General features: G+C 53.9%; 1 protein-coding gene across 2 annotated transcripts; it reads left to right on the forward strand.

Annotated features, from left to right (window-relative positions):
* The first annotated feature begins 157 nt into the window (after positions 1 to 157).
* On the forward strand, positions 158 to 19,992 carry NPHP4 (nephrocystin 4). Of its 2 annotated transcripts, XM_088066662.1 has the most exons (29): positions 187 to 366; positions 616 to 830; positions 1,678 to 1,809; positions 3,551 to 3,723; positions 4,049 to 4,113; positions 4,384 to 4,539; positions 5,270 to 5,406; positions 6,099 to 6,265; positions 6,348 to 6,474; positions 7,899 to 8,072; positions 8,196 to 8,325; positions 10,569 to 10,615; positions 11,301 to 11,491; positions 11,596 to 11,787; positions 12,384 to 12,568; positions 12,815 to 12,975; positions 13,380 to 13,560; positions 14,408 to 14,524; positions 14,716 to 14,795; positions 14,954 to 15,171; positions 15,263 to 15,452; positions 15,596 to 15,679; positions 15,775 to 15,931; positions 16,250 to 16,335; positions 17,210 to 17,295; positions 17,377 to 17,548; positions 18,111 to 18,290; positions 19,087 to 19,230; positions 19,396 to 19,992. In XM_088066662.1, exons 2-29 carry the CDS (start codon positions 693 to 695, stop codon positions 19,534 to 19,536), a joined length of 4,011 nt encoding a protein of 1,336 aa, XP_087922788.1. In that variant the 5' UTR covers positions 187 to 366; positions 616 to 692; the 3' UTR covers positions 19,537 to 19,992. The 2 variants fall into 2 exon arrangements, with proteins under 2 accessions (XP_087922786.1, XP_087922788.1); XM_088066660.1 differs by lacking the exon at positions 3,551 to 3,723 and having other exon boundaries at positions 158 to 366.
* The last annotated feature ends 2,815 nt before the right edge of the window (positions 19,993 to 22,807 follow it).

Here is a 22,807-nt window from a genome sequence, read left to right on the forward strand (position 1 = left end):
CGCGCCGCATGCAAATGACGAGGGCGCCGCGCCATCCCTATTGGCTGCAGAGCCGGCCGAGCCCAGCGCGAGGACCCGCCCTGCGCGGTGCGGCACCATCGCCCTAGTAACCCGATGTTGAGCCGGGCGCGACCACCCGCGGTGGAGGGGGGAGGCTGCCGCTGCCGCCGCTGCTTCCGTCCTGTCGCCGCCCCCCGAGCCGGTGCGGAACCACTCCAGGGTCGTCTCGCCTTTGGTTGTCTCCGCTTTCAGCCGGCGATGGGCCGCGGGAGGTGGGCGGCGGGACGGCGAGCGGCAGTAGCGCGTCCATTTCCCCTAGGGCCGGCGCGCGGTTGGTTGGGCCCGAGAAGATGGCGTCGGGGCGCGGTGAGTGAGGGGGGGGGTACGGGCGCTGAGGGACGGGGCCAGTTCCAGTCTCGTTCCCCCGCACCGGGAGCCCCTGGCTGCGTGGGCGGGCCGCCACGGGCCAGCCCTGCCATGGCTGTACTCGTGCGCATCCCCAGGCGGGTGCGGGCCGGGCCGGGCGTGGGCAGCGGCCGTCCCCACCCACGTGTGGTTGTTGCGCGGGGCTGTGTGTGCTGACTGTGCGGGGTCCGTGTGGCTGTGTTCCCGCAGGGTGCGCGTCCCCTGGTGTTCCAGCCTCGCGCCCGCCGTAGCTGGCGCCGGGAGGCAGCGGCGACCCCCGGGAGGCGATGGGCGACTGGGACCAGGTGTTCCGGCAGTACCTGCCGCTGCCGCCGCACCCGCAGCGGGGCCGGGCCCGGCCCCCGCCCCGCTCCACCGCCTTCCGCTGCGTCCTCAAGTACCTGCACGGCGCTGCCCTCTCCCAGGTAGGGGCGATCGGCCCCGCGAGGGGACCCGGCAATGTCTTGCTGCACCTGTTGTTTCTGCTGAGTCTCACTATTCATAGAATCATGAAATAGTTTGGGTTGGAAGGGACCTTACAGATAATCTCCTTCCACCCTCCTGCCATAGGCTACCTTCCACTAGACCAGGTTGCCCTTTCCAACCTGCTGGCTTTGAATGCTTCCAGGGATGGAGCAGCCGCAGCTTCTCTGGATGACCTGTGCCAGTGCCTCACCACCCTAACAAGAAAGAATTTCTCCCTAAGAGCAAATCTAAATTGCTCCTCTTTCAGTTTAGCCTCCCCTCCTGCTTATTCTGTCACTTTCTGTGGGTGTACAAAGTCACTCCCCATCTTTTTCTAAGACCCTTTCAGCATTCCTGTCCATGTGTGTGGGCCTGAGCTCCCAATGGTGGCTTTTAAAACAAGGTGGTTTTGGGGAGAACTAACTAGAAATCTCCTGGAAGCACAAAGTTCTTTCAATCCCATGCCTTATTACCTGTAAATCTGAGTTGAATTAATTTTTCATTTGGCTTTTTGTTAGTTTAGGTAAGTATATTTAAATTGAATTTTCTGGATAGCACTTTAACATCAACTGCTTCTTTATTCTATGCTTAATGCTCAATTTTCCCACTTTTCCTTTGCTCTGTCAGCCTCTGGCTTGCCAGCAGGTCCTGCAGCAATGCATGAAGCTGTCTGTGACCATATGCCTGATTTGGGCATCCCTTAGGAAACAGGAATTTTATCTCATACTAGAGTGTATCCTGAGCTTTGGGGACACAGAGCTGACCTGTCCCCGAGCATTCCCAAAGCCAGTGCTTTGTGCCTTGCAGGGAGCCGAGTACCAGCTGCGCCTCTCTCTCTTCGATGCCACCTACCACCACTTCTTTGGGAGGACGTGGAGGAGCAGCTGGCGAGTTGCCAGCGCTGCCCCGCCACGCTCGGCCAGGGCGACGTTCTGTGAGGTGAGGGCTGCCAAGGGTCTGGGAAAACGCCCATCACTTTCCCAGTGCTTCCTGACTTTTTCCCCAGGGTGCATCCCAGACACTGCCCATTTATTAAGCTTTATGTATGGTTTATTGGGGAAACTGGGGTGCTGGGTTTCCTTTGAGGCTGGTGCCACCGTGGGAGCAGCGATGTGCCACCACCTGCCACCTGCTGTGTTCGGAGCTGGCGGCAGAGAGCAGTGTTTCCCCACAAGTGGGAAAGAAGGGAAGGAGCAGCTGCCCACCCTCCTGCACAGCGCTTCTCTCTGCTTATCTGGGAGCTAAACTCTTCCAAAGCCATGTTTCTATCCACTGCTGATACCAGCAAACCAGGGTGTCCCTTAGTGGGGAGATTCCTGCTGCCCCATAGCATGACCCATGTTTCCCAATTCATAGCTCCTGTTTCCACTTCCTCAGTAACGCAGGTGAAGCACAGCTCGGCCCCGGGCTCTTCCTTCCTTTATATTGACAGTGACATTGAGGGGCGTTGATGTGTGTGTTTCTCTCCCAAGTATTTCAGTACCGTCCCACCCTGGCTTGTTTTGAAGAGGGCTGGATTAAAACTAGGGCAGAGAGTGCTGCAGAGAGAGCTGGGAGGAGCTGCCTTTCCAAATACATTCCCACTGTCTGCAGGATTCCTGGGTGTTTGCCATGTGGTTGGGAGCAGTTGGCAGGAGTTTTGGGGTGTTGGGGGGCTGTGTTGCAGCCTCTCTGTGGTGACTGAATTGCATTGCCTGTCCTTGCAGCTGCAGGGCTCAGGGTCTGACAGAGGGGTGATCTGCATGCGGGGTGGGATCTTCCAGGTGTGGGAGAATCAGCAGCTCATTGTTAGGAACAGTTCAGGTGGAGCTGGAATTGATTTGTGACAGGTGAGGGAAGGCGGAAAGTCACTGCTCCCCTGCCTGTGTGTGCTGTGTGCATGCTTGCCAGCCTCACCAGAGCAGGAAGGTGTGAGGACAGGGATCAGAGTCTGTGTGGTGGGTTTTGTCCTCGGGGTCTAGGGGAGAAGAATGCAGTGACAAACTGCTGTGTACATTGAGGAGGGCCCCTTGAGCTCAGTGGCACAGGGGATCCCCTGTTAGGGCTCCGTGTGCCTTTGCAGGGTGAGCCTTGCTGCGCAGGCACAGTGGTCAGGTCGTTAATCCAGCACCTTGCAATAAAGGCTAATGGAATAACGATTTATGTCCTGGGGTAGATGTGGGAATGTCTCTCTCTTTTATTCCTTCCTGATAGCCCATATTGTAGTAAACGTTTTCCTTGAAACACTGGGGTAATGAGTTTTTAATAGAAAGATTAACCTAGCTATAAATTCTGTTCTGGAGAGGTGACCTGTGTCTTGTCCCCTCCTGCCCTTAGGTCTAGGCTACTCCCATGTCCCTCCCCACTTCAGGAAGGTTTCCAGCTCCTTTTTCGTGCTTTAATGCTGTAGGTCTGGGATTCATTGATGCCCCGCTCATTTGGGGTCTGCAGCCTGCAAGTTATTCTGGAAAACAGGTGTTGGCAACAAAAAGAGAGTTAAAAAACGAAAAGATGATGCTTGAGACTTAAGGGCTGAGATTTCGTAGCAGTGCCAGAAGTAATTTGCCATTAGCTTCTGTCTGGAAGTTTTAATGGATGTTTTGGTTGTGCCACTGAGTGTCCCAGTACAAGAGGCATTGCTCTGCCTGCAGCTGCTGCTGCCAGCTCTGAAATAGCCCATCTCTCTCCTTTCCTGTCCCAGGTAATTTATTTCCACACCTCCTTGAACCATCCTGGCATTGCTGCTGTTGTGGAAGTGGTAATGATGGCTGGGAAAGGGGATGGGAGCTCTCAGCATCTTTCCTGTGGCTTTGGAATCATTCCTCTCTTCCACAGCGGATCAGAGGTGACAGACCCAGCCACTGAGGACAGAGCGTAGGTTCCCCTGCTGCATGTGCCTGGTCACACTAGGAATTGAGGTGGCAACGTGCATGGCTGCTTTGAGGGGAGGAGAAGGGGTGGTTCTGGGGCTGCAGAAACAGACAGCATTTAGAAACCTGGAATTCTTTGCTCTGGGGTAGCAGTGATGGGTTTGGAAGGAATGCCTGTCCCTTCCCTAAAGGACAGGGCTTTTTCAGAGTGGTTTGGGTGGGTTTTGCTGCTGAGCAGGGGCTTTGTGGAAGATGGAGATGTAATGGAAGATGGAGATGAGCTTCAGGGTGGATTTACTGACTGCTGCACCTGTGCTCCTTGCTTTCAGGCTGAAGCTGTACCATGGGACTCCACGTGCCCTATTGCACCCGCGCTTCCAGAACCCTGTGGAAAGTAAGGAGCAGCCAGACATGCCATCTTGGTCCTTCTTGGTGGCTTCTCTTACCCAAATGTGTGTTGTATGTGTCTGCTTGATGTGAGACATGGTCAGTGCCCTGGTCCTGCTCAGTGGATGTGCCTTACTGCCAGCTGGGAGTGGCCTGGCTGGGCAAACATAGGTTTTCCTTAGCTCTTAGCATGTGTGTTTACTGATAATGATTCATTCAACATTGGGACTGTGAAGCTGTCTCCCCAGTTTTGGTCATTTTGGGATGTTTCCTTCAGAGAACAAATACATGACAGTGATGGAGAAGAGCTACCTGCAGTATGCCTTGAAGTCCCACCAGCCCCTGGAGGCGATATTTCACCTCCTTCCTGAAAACCTGCTGATATCTGGGCTACAGACTGTTCCTGGCTTGCTGCCGGCACGTGGAGACACAGGTAAGGGCTCTTTCCCTTTCCCTCTGCCTGTGCTGCTCCTGCTTTAAGGCAGTGGGTCCCTGGGAGGCTGTGTCAGGGCAGGCAGGGCACTGGGATGGGATTTGTGGGGGCACAGTGGTTTCTCTGCAGTGTCTCCCCTTGTCAAGAGCATCTCCCCTGCGTGGGGCCTCACACTCGGAGCTCAGTCTTGAATCGGTCAAAATGGCTCTGTCAGTTCCCTGTCCGTTAATTGCTTTACTCCTGGGAAGCTGCTAGGGATAAGTGATGGCTGGTTTAATTACAGTCATTCAGCAGAATCTTAGAAACAGCTTTTGCAGCTTGTTTAAACTTCTCAGAGGCAGGTTCAGCATCACTGGGGCCTGGCAGGTTTGGGGGGATGAGCTCTTCCCTGCTTGACTTTTGTTAATCTCTCCCTATGGCACATTGCCCTTTGAGGTTCTGCAATTAAAATAACGTGAGCTGAAGATTCAGAGGGTAAAAAATTCCTCAGAATTCTGCAGCTGAATTATTCTCCAGCTTCCCGCCTGGAAAACCTGATGGCTTTGGGGTAGTAAATGTTGGTACTGAAGCTGAGCAAGGTCTTGAAAGCAGCTGAGTCCCTGCAGGTGCTCAGGCCAGTGCTCAGAAGCTGAGTTGGCAGAGCCACTGCTGGCACTGCAGGGCACCCCATCACAGCAGTGGTGGCTTTCTGTTTGCTTGGGAAACCTGTGGCCACCACCTTGTCTTTCAGGCGACTGCTTGCAGAAGCCCCGACTGATGAAGACCGTCACCTGCTATCTGGAGCGGCTTTTCATCCAGTTGTACCCTTCCCTGGAGGAGTTTGAGGAGGAACTGCTGGATTTACTGAACAGCGATCGCTTACTTCAGGTAAGTAGAGTGCTGTGAGGGTGGTGGAACCCTGGCACAGGTTGCCCAGAGAAACTGTGGACACTGGAAGTGTCCAAGGCCAGGTTGGACAGGGCTTGGAGCAGCCTGCTCTGGTAGAAGGTGTGCCATGGTAGGGGGTGGAACAAGATAATGCTTAAGGTCCCTTCCAAACCCAACCATTCTGTGATTCTGTGATTCTAGGTACTGCCAGTGTGGTTGAGGCAGGGGAAGGCACAGTGTAGAACAGTAATTCTAGTGTCTGGAATTATGGGTGGGGTGAAAAGTGTAAGTGATATTCATGCATTTGTTTCTCTTGGAGTCTCCAGCATTTTTTTTTTCTGTGGAAGCCTTTAGCTTGTTTCCTTCTTAGATTAGTGTGTGTGTGCTCTGTGTGGGCTTTGTTTTGAATATCCAGACACACATAAGCAGAATTTGGATTTGCTTTGCTATGGGAAATGCTGAGATGAGATGCAGTGAGTATTGAGTCCATCTCTTTGGAGTGGCAGCCACTGGCCAGGTCCTTTCTTGCCAGATTTGCACCAACTATGCCATAAAGACAAAAGACCTTTGTACCTCTCATCTGCTGGGGGAATAGGTCCTGCTTTTTGAGTTTCTGAAGGGTTTGCCTGAATTCTTCTGGCTGTGGTCAGCGCAGGGAGGGCTGCCCAAGGTGGAAAACATTCCTGTCACAGGCTAACACTGGGCCGGACGGTGAAGAGCTGGTGGTTCGGGAGCGGCGGCTGCACGTTGGCGTCCACAATGGCCTGCGCTTCGTCCAGGCACCGCAGGTCGCTGTGCTGGTGCCAGGGGCAGAACTGTCACCGAGTGGCTGCCAGAGGGTGCCCAGCTCTGGAGCCAGGTAAGGGGGAGCCCCTCTGCTGCCGGTGCTGCTTCCCTCCTGCCTTGGATGCTTTCCACAGCCACTTCTCCATCCCGCACAGGGATGCAGGTCAAGCCCTGGTGCTGAGGAGCCGCATCCAGCTGAGTGAAATGGTCCCTCACCCGGCATTCGGGGTCTGCTTCCAGCTGGAATATGTCTTCTGCAGCACGGGGAGAGCTGGTGGGAAGGTAGGGCTGAGAGTGTGTGCGCCTTGTCTCTGTGCCTGTGAAAGAGCAGGGATCCGTTCTGGAGGAGTGAGCCTTGCTGAGAAACTCCTTCCTCTGCCCCTGTTTCACCATCCTGCTCCTCCAGGTTGCTGTAGCTCCTTGTTGCGTGGCTGTGCTGTGTAAAACAGGGCCCTACAAAGTGTGCGGGTGCCTTCCACTGCACTGCACAAAACAACCTGCATGGCTTGGTGAATTATTTTAATTACATGTGGTTGTATTTCTCCACTGTTTATATGTAGATGCAGGAATGTAGCCTGCAGCATTCCTACAGTGTTCTGGCAAGCTAATCTGGAGAATTTCAGCTTTTTTTGTAATATCAAAAAGGCTTTTCTTTAGAATTTGGCATTTATGTTGAAAAGAGGCTAACCCATCCCACTCCTTTTTTTTTGTTTATTTTTGCCCTGAATGCTGAGGTTTTCTGGGTGCTTCAGGCTGATGTTCTCAAACTGTAAAGGCAGGAGAAATCTCTGGGGGTGGTCTCTGCAGTCAATATACTCTCAGCTACTTACTGATAATTTACTCACATCTTAGTTTAACCTTTCTGCAGGTTAAACCCAGCTCAATTAGTACTGCGTATCCCCTCCAGAGACCTTGTACTGTTGAGCCATCAGCTCCTTGCTGGCTGAGTCGATGGCCAAGCATTTGTTAGGAGGCTTTAATCGTCCTGCTAAGATGTTTGTTGAAATTGTTGCAAATGCCTCTTATTAAGCCGTCCAGAGCCAAAGTAGAGGAAATGGGCATTTATAAAGCAGATGCAATTGCCAGACCAGAGGGATTTGTACTGAGAAGGGAGACACCGAGCTGTGCTGTTGGAAGTTGTTGTTGGGTCCAGCTCTGTTGGAAAGCTGAAGCCCAAGGTCCCACGGAGATTTGGTGTTCTAGAGGCAGATCTGTTTGGCTCTGTGGGGGAGCTGTCTGGGGCAGCAGTGGAGCCAGTCCCTGTGGTGCAACCCTGGGGCAGAGTGCTTAATCCCAAAGCTGCTTGCAAAGCTGATCACCTTGTCCTTGTCCTCCGTGCCATAATTAGCTGTGAGGGGGATGGTGGGTGCTGGCAGAGCCCTCTCTTTTTTCTGTGCCTCTCCTTCAGTTTGAGGGAGGCTGTGGATGCGCTGGGTAAGTGGAAACCTTTCCCCTCTGCCAGGGATGGGGGTCCAACACGTATCCCTTCGTGCAGCTGCTTGAGGGAGGGGTTACAGAGGCATAAGGTCCTGGAAAGTGAAGTGTCTCCAGAACAAGATGAAGAGCAGTGGCTTCTGTGATGCCAGAGCCAGGTGTGAGGAGGTGCGGAGGGGGATGAGAGCCAGTGCCTGTCTGGCAGCACCCATTCCCAGCTCCTGGCGGTGAGGTGGGGCTGCCTGGTGCTCACTGCGCTCCCCCACCCCCAGGCCCTGTCCGGCAGTGCCCGCAGCGAGGCGGCCGACATGCGCTCGGTGCGCTGGGCTGTCTGGAGCCCCGTCCTGGGCACCGGTGACACGGACGTTGTCCTGCCCCTGCGTGGCGGTGCCCGCCGTGGCCCCTGCCAAGCCTTGGTCTACCGGACCCCACTGAGCTCCCGGCAGGTAAGGGTGTGCTGGCCCCTGGCAGCTTTGCCTCTGGCGTCAGGGCAAGGGGGCCACTGTCGGAGGCACGAGGGAGGCTGCGTGTAACACACTGTCTGAAAGCATTTTCGTTGCCAACTTCAGGGGAAGCACGTGGAGTCTGGGACTGTCCAATTCTGTGTTTCCACTGATTCGGAAGAACATCTTGTATCTGCTGCGGAGCTCCTATGTAAAGACAGGGACGAGTCGAAGCAGCCTCCTACGCCATCGCTGAGTGAGTGTTTTCCAGATCGCTGACATTTAAAATATAGAGTGTGGCACTGGTGTCTGCTCGGGAGAGAAAACAAGACTTCAGTGAGTTTCAGTGAGCTAGTTATGAATTACTGGAGTGAAGCAAGTTTTTGTCAAGTTGAATTCAGCTCTTACTTTTTAACTTGCAAAATTTCCATATGATAGTATTGCTGAGCCATGTGCAAAATCCCCAGGGATTGACAGCACTGCCCCAGCCAGCTCCAATTCCAGGTCAGCCGGTGCAGTGGCCACACCAGCAGCACATGCTCACTGCAGGTACTGCTGCTTCTCTCTCTGGGCTCAGAGTCTCTCCAGACATGAGACAAGAGAGGTATCAGTCATAGGCTGGGGAAAAGTAACCTGGTTGTGCCACCACTGATGGATGGGGTTGGGTTAGGTTTGCCTGGGTTGGGTTGATGTGTGCAGGATGTGCTGGTGCCTGACTGAGGAGGTGCAGGCAGCATCTGTGCATCTGTCTATAGTTTTGGGGGCTGTGTGGTTAGGGTTCCAGCACCCCTCTGCTCTATTGGAGGTAGAAGGAAAAATGCTGTGGGCTTGGGTTTGGGCATGAGGTTGTGCCCATGCACTGTGCTCCTAAAAATCCTCTTTGGCTTGTTTATCTTTCATCCATTTTTGTGATTTGTGGGAAGCAAACTCCCCTTTCTTTGCAGTACTGCTCCTGCTGGGGTCCCAGGTGTGTCTTGGGGTGATGCTTTGTTCACCAGGCAGTGTTTCAGTGTGTGTCCCCAGCTCTCTGATATCTCCCCAGCTCTCTGATGAGCCACTTGGTGCCAGCCCACGGGCCAGGCAATGCCCACTACGATGGGTTGCTGTTCCCTGCTGGCTCCAGTGCAGTGGTGCCTTCCACGAGATGGCAGTGGCACCACGGCTTTGCTATGACAAATCCTGTGTTTCTGCTGGTGAGGAGCCAGGATTGCTCCTGGGAGGGGCTTTGGAGAGGAAAGCTTTAGGGGGAGATGAAGGGGTCTGGTGATGTCAGGGTATGTGGGGTTGATCTCCCGGCAACACACGCTGCATCATGACTGGTACCTTCCTGGTGCTGCTTGAAAAGTTTTTCCTGGTGCCTTTCAGCTGTAGGTGGCTGGGATGCTGATGGGAGTTGTGGTGTGGTGAGGGGAGAGAAAAGCAAGTGCTGACACTGAGCTTCCAACCTGGTGGTGGTCTGGAGTGCTCTGGCTTGGGCAAGTGTGCTGGACTGTGGGCTGTGTCCCTTGTGAGGGGCTATCCCCATCAAGGTGATTTTCAGGGACAAACTCCCTGGCATTTCCCAGCTTCAGGGGGCTGATGGCGCCAGGGAGAGCTTGCAAGTGCAGTGGTGGTCCCGGAGCTGTGCCCCTCCAGCCTGTGTCCCAAGGGCCTGAGGAGACTATTGGGTTAACTTTTTGTAGAGTTCTGTTGAGAAGCATGCTGCTGCCTGGCCCAAGGGAGGCCAAGAGCTTCTTCTGTCAGCTCAAATGCTGGTGTTGCTGCTGTGTATGTCCATCCTCTTCTTAACACCAGCCAAAGCCATCCTAACTGGAAGGAAACAAACAGTATTTTAGGCATGAGGGAGGCAGGGTGGTTTCCTTTACACAGCAGCCAGCATGGAATAGCTGGGATATATGTGGTGGGGGAAAGCAAATTAAGGTCTCAGCATCACGTGGATGCAGAGATGGAACATCTGTGCCCCTGCTCTGCTGCGAAGGACCCGCGGCTCCACGGCACAGTGAGCTCAGCTGTGCCGGTGCGAGAGAGCAGCCGAATATAAACACAATAAAGCTCCCACCGTTTCGGGGCACAAATGCTCAAGCAGATGAAGGGAGTGACAAAATATAACAGAGAAGCGATGAAAACCTTAAGTATCCTAAAACTTTCACGTCTCATTAAGCATCCCACTTAGGCAGCACCGTGTGGCCGTGGGGCACCGCGGAGCTGTCAGGGGATGGGGGAGCTGCTGTTTGTGGCAGAGTTAGCCTGATTCACGGCAAAATAATGGATGGGTCTGGAGATGTGCTGTGTTAACCCTGAAGCAGCAGTCTTATTGGCAAATAAGTCAAAAGAAATGTTTGGGTGATGGTAAGCTGCTTCACTGTGCTGCCTTTGCCCCTAAAATTGAAAAGGGCTGGTGGAAGCACAGGGCAGGTTTGGTGGCAGTGGGTGCAGCTGCAGTTATGGGGCCTGAGGGTGATGGCTCCTCTACAGCATCTCTCCTGTCCCTCTCCACAGGAGTGCCAACCCCACGGCGAGTGCCAGTCTCCCCACGGGGACCAGGGGTAAGTGTCACATGCACCAGTGGATGTGGGTGGTGGGCAGCAGCATTCCCCAGGGGATGGCCCACAAGTAGGATGTGCTTCTGGACCCATCCCCTGCCTGTTTTCCTGTCTGCTGCAGCCAAGAGGCACTAAGTGTCCTCAACTCCACCTCCTCCAGGCAGTTCCTGCTGGTGATGTGCTGGGCGAGGTTCCCTGTGCTCTTTTCACACCTCAGGAGTGAGGGCAGCTCTGATTTTTGACAGCCCAGATTTGCTGGGTGCTGTTGTCCCTGGTATGTGCTGACAGTGACACACGGTTTGTTCATGCAGAGTTCCCAGGATTTAAGGAGAGCTGTGAATACTGAGAGCCCTCTTTATGCTGTTTTATATCTTGACGCAGGAATCAATGCACACAAATATTTTTGATGAAATGAAATGCCTCATAAGGCCACATTAAGCACTTTGATCTTCCTGCTGCATGTGCTCATCCCTCCTCTTGCCAGGGAGCGAGCACCAGGGAAATGGGAGCAGAGGTGCAAACCCTTTTGTGGCCAAGTTGTACCACTTCTTGGTGGAATGACCCCTGGGGCATGTGGTGGCCAAGCTCCTTTAGCACAGAGGGGGCTGCTGGCTCTGCTTGCCACAAGGGCTGCCTCAGGAGGCTGCCTTGGGGCTGTGGGTGCTCACGCTTGCCGCTCTCTCACCAGCTGTCGGTGTCCCAGCTTGTGGCCTCACCACAGGGCACAGGCCAGACCCTGCAGCAGGATGGGGGCATCACCCACCTGGAGACCGACCTGGGCTCACCGGACACAGAGCCCTGTGCCAGCGACCAGCTGCGGGCACTGCCCTTCACCCCTCTGCAGCTGCCCATGGCTGCTGTGGGGCTGCAGGCATGCAGGTGATGTTCGGCTGCCCCTCCCCAGGTTCCTGTGGCCCCATCACCTGGCCTGCCAGGGTCCCCCATGTCCCCTTTTGTGGAGCTCACCCCTATTTCTCCATCAGTTTCCATGTGTCCCTCTCTCGTGCTGCACTGGCACGCCTGCACGCTGCCGGCTTTCCAGACATCCTGGACCGCAACCAGGAGCCAGTGGAAATCTCGGAGCCAGTGGAGCTGGGCAGTTTCAACCTGCAGCTGGAGGAAGCTGACCCTCTGCAAGGCAATGAAATTGTCCTGCAGTTCCTGGCTTTTGACAGGTGGGATAGCAGTTCATGGTCTTGTGTGGGCAGATCCCAAAGGCCTCCTGGACAGAGTCCTTTCCAAATTCCCCCAACCCTCTTCCCTGCTTGGGCAAGAGACATCTTTGCAGAGGTGTCTCCTCTTTTAGCACCTGTCCTTTAGCTTTTGTCCTTTCCGGACACTTTTAAGTAATAATCCGGTTTTTTTAAATTGGATCCATGAGCTACAATATGATGTCAGAGCTCATTAATGCAGGGTTTCTCCAGAAATGCAAATGGAGTTGGCAAAGTTGGCACCCAAGGGGTGACTTTGGCTGCATAAGGCCCTGCTTCTGTTTCTTCCATGGCTGGCAATGTGCTGTGGGAAGGTAACATGCTGCCTTTGCTGGGCGCCTCCATCACAGCATATGGCAGGAGACAGCTGGAATTACAAAGCTTTTTGGAAAGTTAAGGCAAACCGTATGGCCGCTGTCTTCAGAAAAGTCCAAATACTTGTGGTGCTGCCAATCTTCTCTTGTTCTTCTGCTTCTTGGCATGTGCCAAATGCATGAGGAGCTCCTGACAGGGTGGCAGTGCCATGCTATAAGTGACCCAAACCCCTCTCTCTCCTCAAGGGATGCCCAGGGCAGTGTGGAGGGGCTGTGGCCAAGGACGGTCTTCCTCACCTTCCAGTTCTACCGTTTCCCACCGGTCACCACACCCCGGCTGCAGCTGGTCAGCACAGATGGGGGTCTGGCAACTGGGCTGGCTGTGCCAGCACAGCTCCTTTTCCGTGTCAACGAGGATGGGACCCTAACCAGTAAGCTCTGGTTTTAGCATCCATGTACGGCTGCTCCTCTTCTGTTGGGTGGATGAGGGCTTGCCTCTGGCCCAAGGGGTGGGCTGGTATCTGTTAATAGCAAACCTCTGTTGATTTGCATGTCATGAAAAACACTCAAATCATCCAGTGTTTGAAGCAGAACACAGAATGTCAGTTGTGTGAGGTGCACCTTGAGGCTTCTCATTAAGACAAGTGCCACATCTGTGACAGTGTGGTGCCTTGCAGAACCACCAGGCTTGCAGCTGAAGTACATGGTGGATCCGGCTTTCCTGCGGCCTGGGGAGCAGCGCTGGTTCCTGCGGTACCTGGCCGAGCACAGCCTCCAGATTGACGTCTGGGATGGAGACTCCCTGCTCCATGTTGGGTCTGCTGCCATTAAACTGGAGGTATTGATTAGATAGAAGGCCTTTTCCCATGGCTGGTAATGGTGAAGGCCCCCCTGCCTGTGCGGAGTGCTAGGGCAGAGCCCAGCTCTCATTTTGGTCCTGTGTTGAGATGCTATTGCATTGTCCTTGTGTCTTCAGTAATGGAGTAACTGTCAGTCCCTCTGTGTAACCAAGTCTGGTGTCAGCTTGACAAGCCCCTAATCACAGGATTTGTTATCTTTTCCTCCAAAGTGATGACAAAGCATTAACTTTCTTTGCCTTTCCCTGGAACTCTGGCAGTATTCTAGCACTAAGCCCTGCAGAGCCAGGACATCTAGTGTCATTCATACTCAGACCCCTTGACCCCTCTGGGCCAGACTCCCCAGTAACTCGTTACACCTTGTCTGTCCTTGCCTTGTCCCCAGCCCCTGCTGCGCCAGGGCCAGACGGCTGTCAGGACCTACCACGAGTTGGAGGTGGCCACGACTGAGTACGAGCCGGACGGGACGGTGATGGGCCGGGAGGCTCTGCGGCACGGCGCCCTGCGGCCCCTCGGTGTCCGTGTGGCTGTGAGGGGCCGCCTCCACCTCTGCCTGGCCAATGTTGGTGAGAACCCACTGCTCATGCGGCCCAAAGGCTTGGGTGGGGCACCCAGCATGTGCGGGGCTGTCCCTGAGTGAGACCCAGGCTGGCGGGGACGTCATCCTTCCCAGAACCTGCTGGTTGCTTTTATTTTATGTATTTAATTCTGTGTCCTATAAATGTACAGTGACTCCAGGTTTTAAAATCTTATCTTCAGAGGAGAGATTAGCTCCATATAAGATATCTTAAATCATCATTTCCATACTTTGCCTGCAAAGGGCTGATAAGCTCCTGGGAAGGAGAATCTGAGATCCACAACCCAGGGAGTGGTTTAACTCACACCCTGACAAAGAAGAGGGAGGGAGGAAGTGGAGCCACTGTTCCACGACAGCAGCTGCCCTTTGATTGGTGTTTTTCCCATCCTCTGTTTTTTTGAAATTTCAAAACACTGTTAGAAATAGGGTGGCAAAGCTTGGTACACTTCCCTGAAGGATGGGGATGGGATTTGTAGGCTGGGAAGATACCTGGTGGGTTTAGAGCCTTGTGTGGCTCCACTTGGCACAGCCTTTGTGGGAGGGGGGAGATGCAGCAGGCCATGTGGGGGGAGGCAGAACACAGAAATGAAAGCAGGATCTGGTGAGTGGCTCAGGATGGTGCATGCTCTTGGTGCTGCTTCACTCCTGGGCAGGTGACTGTGTGACAGAACAGGCTCCAGGGAGCATGTGGGGCTTTATGGGCATCACTGGTTTCCAGATATTTCCCCCTGCTTGTGTAAATTGGCTGAACAGAGCATCAGGGATGTAAAAATTGGCAGTAGATTTAACAGTGAAAATGGATGGTTTTCACTCACTCCTGTCTCCACTTGTGGCAGGTCACCCGTGCGAGGGGACCCCAGGACAGCTGCCATTCCACTCCCGCATTGTCACTGCACCAGACAGCACTGTCACCACCCCAGGTGGTGGCTGGAACTCCCTGAACACTCCTGGTGGTGAGTCCTGCTGGGGCCTGGCCTGTCCCATGTGGGTTGAGGTGGGCAGGGTCTCTGTTGCTGCAGTGCCAGCTGTGGGTCAGCTGTCCCCTCTGGTGCTCCCCTTTCCAGCCCTGCAGTATTGCAGGGCTCTTGGGGGCTGCAGTTTTTGGGGTGTCCGTCCTTGGTGCCACGGTGGTCTCTCCCCACAGGCAGGAGGACAGCGCGGGCCCGCAGGCTGGTGGATGTGGACAATGAGCTGGAGGCCGCACTGCGCAGTCGCCGGCCAGAAGTGAGCCTGGCCCCCCGGTCACCCTCAGTGAGGCCATGTCCACCCACTGACTGCAGCACCTGTTGGTGTGGCTGCACGTGGGGGCTGGTGGCAGGAGGCCTCGTGTGGGGCCAGTTTCCTGCGTATCTCTGGGCTCATGGTTCCTTCTCTCCCGGCAGGGCTGGCCAAAACAGCGTGCCTGGGACCTGCAGGTCATTGATGCCTACCGGGATCACATCAAGGGAGAGAGCATCTACCAGATGCTCAGCCAGGCCATCACAGCCACCCACACTGTCCATGCTGTGCTGGGGACAGCTGAGTTCTTCGAGTTCGCCCTGAAGAACCCGTACAGTGTCCAGCACACTGTGACCATCGAGGTCAATGACCCTGAGCTCAGGTGGGGGCTCCCCTGTGTGTGTGGGGAGATTCCAGGGTGGTACCAGCTCCCTCCCAGTCCTCACCAGCACCTCTGCTGCTCACTGCCCCAGTGTCATACTGGACCCGAGGGAGTGGCGCCACTTCAAGGAGCTGACCAAGAGTGTTACACCAGTGGAGGAGGATATGTTCCATCTCCGTGATGACCTGAAGCCTCAGGTCTACCTGCGCCCCAGTGAGACTGTCCACATCCCCTTCAAATACCAGACGTTCTCTGCAGACCCTGCTGTGGTTGCAGCACAGGTAGGCACGGGCCCCTGTTTTGAGCTGTTCCCAGTACTAAGTGTTCCCCTCGGCTGTGTTTGCCAACGCAGAGGAACAGCCATGGGGAGCAGCAGCAGCTGCAGCGATGCTGTACCCTTAGGGAACTCACTCTCACCCTGCAGGGGCCGGCTGGGCTGGGCACCGGTGCCAATGGGAGCACTCACTCCCTTGGGAAGAGCGGGGCCAAACAGACAAAGCTCATCCAGGTTAGGGAACCAGGTGAAACGCTGCTTGAGGGGCTGTGCGGGAGGAGCAGAATCACTGGAAAACCCCATTCCTCTCCTGCTGGCCCCTGGGACAGGTCACCTTCCAGGTGAGCGGGGGGAAGCCCATTGCACTCCTGCGGGTGAAGGTGGAGCCGCAGCCCCATGTGGTGGACCAGACCTTTCGCTTCTACCACCCAGAGCTCACCTTCCTGAAGAAAACCATTCGTCTGCCTCCCTGGTACACCCTCCCTGGTGAGTCCGTGGTGTGCCTGGCAGGGCTTGGGCTCTTCCCTGTTAGTCATCATCCATAGCTCATGGAGCCTTTCTGAGGCACAGCAGCATCCAGAGAGCACATTGCTGCTTCCTCACCCCTTTATGGCCCTGGACTCCTGGCTTGCTCTCCATCCATCTTTCTCTGTTAACTTCAATCCAAATTCCCTACACCTGCACACCCTTGTGGTTTGCTGGTAGTCTAGCATGAGGGGTTCTGTGTGCAGCTGCGTGGGGTGCAGGGGAGAGGCACAGGCAGAGGAGAATCTGAAGGTGTTTTCCTCGGTCCCTTGTCCACAGGCACACCAGTGGGGGTGCCAGGCGGGCAGCCTGAGATGTTTGTTCGATGCAGTGACCCCGACATCATTTGTGAAACCAAATCCTTGGTATGTTACACTTTGGCATCGCTGTTCCTCATGTCCTTCTGCAGATTGTGTGGGTTGGCAGAGAGCTGCCAATGTGGGTACAACCACAGAGCATCCCTGTGTACCAGCCCATGGCAGTGACACAGTGGCAGCGATGAAGCTGGAATTGCTTTTTACTCACAGTTAAAAGGAGCTGCATTGTTTTGGTGGGGGAGGCTGAGCGTTGCCCCTTATCGCATCATGCAGCAGCCTGTGCTTGCTTGTTCTTTTGAGCAAGTACCAGATGATTCAGATGCTGGGGAAAAGCAGCCTTTTGTTGGGCTGGGATAGACCTTTCTGCTGCTCGGGGTATCTGCAGCCGTTGGCAGCGTGTGGTGGGACGGTGTGTCCTTGGGGTGCACGGCAAAGCCCATCCCTGCTGAAGGATGCTGGGGTAGTGGGGCAGCTCCATCCCCAGCTCTGCACCTTCCCACTCCCTCCCCAAGCAGGAGGCTCTCCTGGGCTGGCTCCACAGCAGGAAGGGGTGGAAGGGAAAAATAAGCTTAGGCATGTCCATGCAAATGGTGACGAGGGATAGTTGCTAATTGCTGTTGTGGAAATGCATTAGTATGGTAATTGGATTAGGGCTTGTTAGAAAACTTGCAGAAAATTTGCCAAAATTTGATTACAGATACAGACCTGGAATGTGATAGTCATTTGTATCCTCTTTTGTAATTAAAAATACTGGGAGAGCTCAGCCAAGCTGTGTAATAACTTAATAACGTAGTTTAACGAGGTACCCAAAGCATCTGCTTTTATAAGGCCATCAGTGGTAGTTCCCCCGTTAATGGGAAGACACCCCTGGGCTCCTCATTAGCTGGTCAACTGCTGGGACAATGTTCTGTTGTCTGTGCAGGGGCCTGGTGAGCCACAGGACATCTTCCTCAAAGTAGCTGGAGGACCAAGCCCGCAGATCAAAAAGTTCTTTGTTGCTATTTATATGTAAGTAGCAAGACCCCAAAAGGGTGGGGTATGTTGATTGCCATGCTGTGTGGCAAGCCCTGTCTGTCTGTCCATGCACAGGGACACCTGGCTGGCAGCACCTGTCCAGATCTGGCAGTTCTACCTGCACTCGCTGCAGCGCCTGGACGTGGCCTGCACAGCCGGGCAGCTCACCCGCCTCTCCCTGCTGCTGCGTGGCACCGCGGCCCCGCGGAGGGTGCAGGCCTTCACCTCCCACCCCCAGGAGCTGGAGGTAACCCCCGTGGTGGGCTGGGGGCTGGCTGGCCTGGGTCAACCCAGAGAAACCCCCTCCGGAAAGCAAAAGGCAACCCACGCGGAACTGTGAACAACTGAGAGCCGTAAAGCGTTTGTGATAATTATCTTTTGATTAGAGCTGTCATGTGTAGGATCATTGGCGCGAAACCCTGGAGGGCAAATTATCTGCGTTAATGAGACTGTCTGAAGACTCACAATTTCTTTAGAATTCGTTCGTCCGTAATTGGAAATGTGAATAATAAAAGACAGAAAAACTCCACTGCTGTCCTGTAAAGGAAAGGCAAAGGCTCCCCAGGCAAAGCCTGTGTGGGGAACCCCTGGGCTGGGGAGGCCCTGGGTGTTCCCGAGTGGCTCTTGTCCTTCCTGACATGAACTAGTCCCAGAGTATCCCTGGGGCTGGGAAGTATGGGGTTTAATAGTGGTGGAATAGGGGTACAGGTTTTTAAGAGCAATTAGGTCTAATTGATGCTCCAAGCTGGACTTTTCAGGGTCGTGATCAGCCGTTGTGGGTGGCTGTAGCTCCAGGTGTTGTTCCACAGATGGATCCAAGCGGTGCCTTCCTCCTCCCCGCCAATGGCATTCAGGACCTGTATATCGGCGTGAGGCCACGGCGGGCTGGCAGCAAGTTCATCTACCTCAACTTGGTGGATGTGGAGTCCCACCAGCTGGTGTCCTCCTGGCTGCTCTGCCTGTCCTGCAGGCAGCCCCTCATCTCCAAGGTATGTCAGCTCTCACCACTGCGAAACGTGGTGATGGCACTGGATCAGTGGTCTCAGTTCAGCCAATAACCCGGGGCTGTCTCCTGCTTCTTCCTCTCTTTCCATCTGTGTTTTTTTTGGCGCTTGCCACCATAAACACACATTTAGCCCTTTGGGTACTTGAATAATCTCACTGAAGCCCCTGGTAAAATGTCTTTTAGGCTGTTTTGGAGGCAGCCCCACGCTGAGGAGCGGCAGCTCGGAAGTATTCCCAGTTGTGAAATTAGAGCTGCAGCATGCTGCTTTCGATTAGCGCTGTGCTGGCAAAGGCCTTGCCTCAAAGACAGAAAATTAGATTTCCTGGCTAATGTGTTCCTTCTAAAAATGTTTTCCTGAACCCCTTGGTACTGGGAAAGGTTCAGATTGGCATTTACACTGATGCCCCATTGTCCTGCCACATGCTGCTTGTGCTATGGGGTGTTAAGAGAATCAGAGTAGCTGGGGCTGGAAGAGGGTGTTCAGGGTCATCAAGTCCATCTAGTTATCTGAGCACCACAGCTCATTCTGGGAATGAGAAGGAGCTGGCTAGTCTCTGCTACTGCCCCAGCCCTTTGTTCTTCACACTCGTAATTAATTGTTGCTGCTTTTGATCAAAGGTGGGTTCTTTCTGCTGGCTGGCAGAGCAGATGTGAATTGTGGGAGGGGAGGGCAGTGTGTGGGAGGCAATTCTCTGTAGTGGGTTTGGGGAGTGCCTGTTGTTGCTGCTGCCCACCCTGCCATCTGTGCCATCTTGCCACGGCCCCTGCTTGCCCCACAGGCCTTTGAGATCTCACTGCCTGTGGGAGGTGGGAAAGGCTGCAACAAGCGCATCACCTACACCAACCCCTACCCCTCGCCCCGGCTCTACTTCTTATGCACCAACCGCCCCGACCTGCTGCAGTTCAAGGAGGATTCCTTCGAGGTACGTCCTGCTGCCAGCACTCCCTCCTTGTCAGGCCCCTCATCCGGCCAGACCAGGTGATGCTGGGTGGGTGCTGGCCGTGAGGGCCACCCTGGCTGGGGGAAGGTGGGCACATGAAGGGGCCTGGGCAGGTGCTGCTGCCTCCTCCAGCCCTCTCTCCCGCAGGTGGCTGGAGGGGAGGTGTACACCATCGGCCTGCGCTTCGCCCCGAGCCAGACAGTGGGGGAGGAGGAGATCCTGATTCACATCAATGACCACGAGGACAAGAACGAGGAGACCTTCTGTGTGAAGGTCCTGTACCAGTGAGGCTGCCTGCCTGTCACTGCGAAACTGCAGGTTCCTGTGCCAGCCCAGCAGCTTCATCAACACCACCTCGGGGGTGCCTGTGTCTGTCTGAGGGTGGTCATGACCCCCATCCCCTGACTGTCACCTTGCCAGGTTGGGGGGTGTCTCTGTCACCAGCATTCCCAGGCATTGCTCCGAGTGCTGGTGGTGCCAGGTGGCTCCATCCGCACAAACTGAGACGAGTAGATGTGTTTGTTACAGCACTTTGTGACTGCAGGATCTGTATTTTTGTTAAGTGTGATGATATTTTAGGCACTTTGAATCTTTTTTTAACTTAAAAAGTTTGCAGATTTGATTCTGTGGAATATTTTTAAAGTATTTTATATTTGACAGTGAGTTTTGTACATGCTAAGGCAGTTTTACAGGATTTTTGGTACTTTTTACTCATCCTTGATCCATAAAAATTACTGCACACAACCGTCAGTGTGCCAGCATTTTCTTCCTGGGGAGGTGGAAATCCTCAGCATCCCTGCCCTGTGGAGATGAGTCCTGGAGGTCCCCTGCATCACCCCTGTCCCCTGGACCATGCTAGGGGTCAGGGCAGGGACCATAAATGGGACTGGGAGCTTAGGGCAGCCCACTAGCTCTGGAAATGCTGCTTCACTCTCCACAGGCCTAAGGCTGGTGAATTAGTGGCCCCGATAAAGTCAGGTGCCGAGTTCCTCTGCCTCCCTCACACTGATGGGAAATGACAGCTCATATTTTAGAAATTATACTGTCTGCAGCACAGAGAGGCCCTGAAGTTGGGTTATTAAAGTAGATTAGCTGAATAATTTTTATTACATTTTCACAGAACGATATTTCTTGAGGCTTATGAATGAGCTGGTGTTGTACCTGCAGCACAGGCAGCTCGAGTGGTGAATGATGTGCCAGCATTCAGGGGACACCAGTGCAGGGACTCAAGCTGAGCTGGTGCTTGAATGGTGCTGCCTGCTCCCCTGCAGCACATGTCTGTGGCCCAAAATCTACAGAACTGTCATTTTAAAAAGTTGATAGAACTTTCCCTGTAGGAAATGCAAATGCCTTGTGTCCCAGCTGCTTGGCATTATGGCCATGGCCCTTGGAGTTGCTGCTGCTGCCTCTCAAACTCAAGACAAGCCTAGGGACAGCTTCCTGGGTTCCCACTTGTTAATGAAGTCATCCCTGCTAATGACAATGAACTTGAGCACCCGTGCCTGGCATGCAGCTTGGTGTGCTCTACCCATTTGCATTCATGTCAGGAAGGAAGTGATTCCAGTAATGACAGAATTAATTTGGCCTAAAAATCTCAGTTTGCGTCTCATCACTGAGGTGTGGAGGGAGGGGAAGGATTGAAAAGCCCTTCCCATGGGTTCAGTAATTCTTGGGGCTGTTGTCCCTCTTGGAGCAGATGCAGATGAGACCTTTAGGGGGCTGGAGTGTCAGGGCCTTGGAAAAGCATTGCTAGAATGGCAACAGAGGAATAAGGAGGGCAGGGAGACCTGGCCCCAGCACCTGGGCTAGGGAGGGGCAACTAAAAAATGGCTACTAGTAATGAGGAAATAAAGTAAAAAAAAGAAAAACCAACATGGGAGTTGGGGGCAAAGCTCCTGCAGCAGCTGAAGGCCCTTGGGAAACTGGCCCTCAGGATGCCTGAGCCTCAGCAGGGTTTGTTGCCAGCCCAAACTTTTAAACCCAGCTTGTTTTCGCCATTATGAGGAGGAAATTGCGATTGCCTAAGAACCCTCTAATTAAACAAAGCCTCACCATAATATTTGCTGGGAGCACGCCAGCCCTGTAATATGACATTACCAGGCATCTTTATTAGCTGAAATGAGTATTTAGCGCCCCTGCCAAACCGAAAGCTGATTGAGGCACATGGAAGCAGCGTGGCAGCATCCAGCAAAGGCTCCTGTGACCTGCTGGTGAGGCAGCATCAACCTGGGGGGCTTTCCACTGAGACAAACCCTTTCTTGGTAATTTCCATGTCACCTAAATCTAGCCCAGCAGCCCCAGCATGGGAGTTTGGGAGGTTTATTCCGTTTCTCCCACTTGTCTCTCTGAAAGCGCGTCACCGTCTTGATAAAACCTGATTTAATGGTTACAAAACCCAGAGATAAAGCTGCTCTTAATGGATTTCTTTAAGATCAAGGCTGTCAAATAGGAGGCTCAGAATCCTTTCTGTGGTGAGAGTGACTATATTAAGTGCACTCAATCACACCCAGGCGAAGGTTCCCTAAGTGAGACACTGGCTAGAGGAAATGCATTTTATTAGCGTCTCTGGAGAAAGGAGTCTGGCAGGAGGGATGAGGAGCCTGTGAGCTGCAGTGGCTGTGCTCCTGTTCAGCTGCAATGGATGGGATGTGAAGGACTTTGCAAAGCACATCCTCACTCCCTGGTTGGTCCTGTGGGGAGGAGGGTGATGGCTGCCATGGTGACATTGCAGGAGCTTGCCTGGGGGAGAAGAAACCCCAGGGAACAATGCTCACCTGGGGATAATGCTCACAAAACACACCTCAAAATCCACCCAATGGAGCTCAGCTCCTGCAGGGTCTGATGGAGAGTGGGGCATCCAAGGGGGTGATGCTCAAAGGCTTTTGGGGGTGTCAGATGGGACTCACCCCAACCAAAGGGAGGGGTAGAAGGAGAGGGGCCTTGGCAGCTCTGGGCAGACCAAAGCTTAAAACACAGATTAGTTTTTCATCACAATTTGCAGCTCCATAATGAGAAATTTGCAGCAGTTCTAAACTGCCAGTTGCTTTTAAATCATTTCCCGTCTTTCTGTCTCAGGCTTGACATTTGATGATGAATTGAGTCTCTGTGTTCATTTACCCACTGATTTACTGTACGGAGGTGGGAAACCTCAGCCACCTTAGTGAAGGTCAACATGGAGCATTTGCCTGTAATTTCCAAATACTATTAAGGTTTTTAAATGAACTGTGTGGGCGCTGTAGGCAATGCAGGCCCCTCTTGCAAGGCTGATGCTGCAGCAGATTCTTCTGGGTGGGGAGAGTGGGTTTGTGGGAGCAAGAGCAGATCACTTGGCTCATCAGCCTGCACCCCAAATTCATGTTTAGCACTTGATTTCAGGGGCACAGCAATCTGGGCACTGACAGCGGCTCCTCACCTCCCAGCCCAGGTTAGTATTGGGTTCTCATCCTGCTTTCCCATGGCTTGCTGAGCCCTGCACTCATCCCTGGGAAGCTGGAGTTGTCCCATGGCTTCCCCTGAGATGCCAGCTTTGTCTCCTGCTGCAGGACCCGGTTGTTTGTGG

This window comes from Pseudopodoces humilis, chromosome 24 (genome assembly GCF_049639895.1).
Source record: "Pseudopodoces humilis isolate 2021_Gansu_Grassland_sample_001 chromosome 24, ASM4963989v1, whole genome shotgun sequence".
Taxonomy (NCBI): Eukaryota; Metazoa; Chordata; class Aves; order Passeriformes; family Paridae; genus Pseudopodoces; species Pseudopodoces humilis.

Coding starts and splice junctions, on each gene's coding strand:
- NPHP4 (XM_088066660.1), top strand. CDS start 259: ATGGGCCGCGGGAGGTGGGCGGCGGGACGGCGAGCGGCAGTAGCGCGT. Junction 4,540..5,269: donor GCCGGCACGTGGAGACACAG/GTAAGGGCTCTT, acceptor CTTGTCTTTCAG/GCGACTGCTTGCAGAAGCCC. Junction 8,073..8,195: donor CCCCACTGAGCTCCCGGCAG/GTAAGGGTGTGC, acceptor TGCCAACTTCAG/GGGAAGCACGTGGAGTCTGG.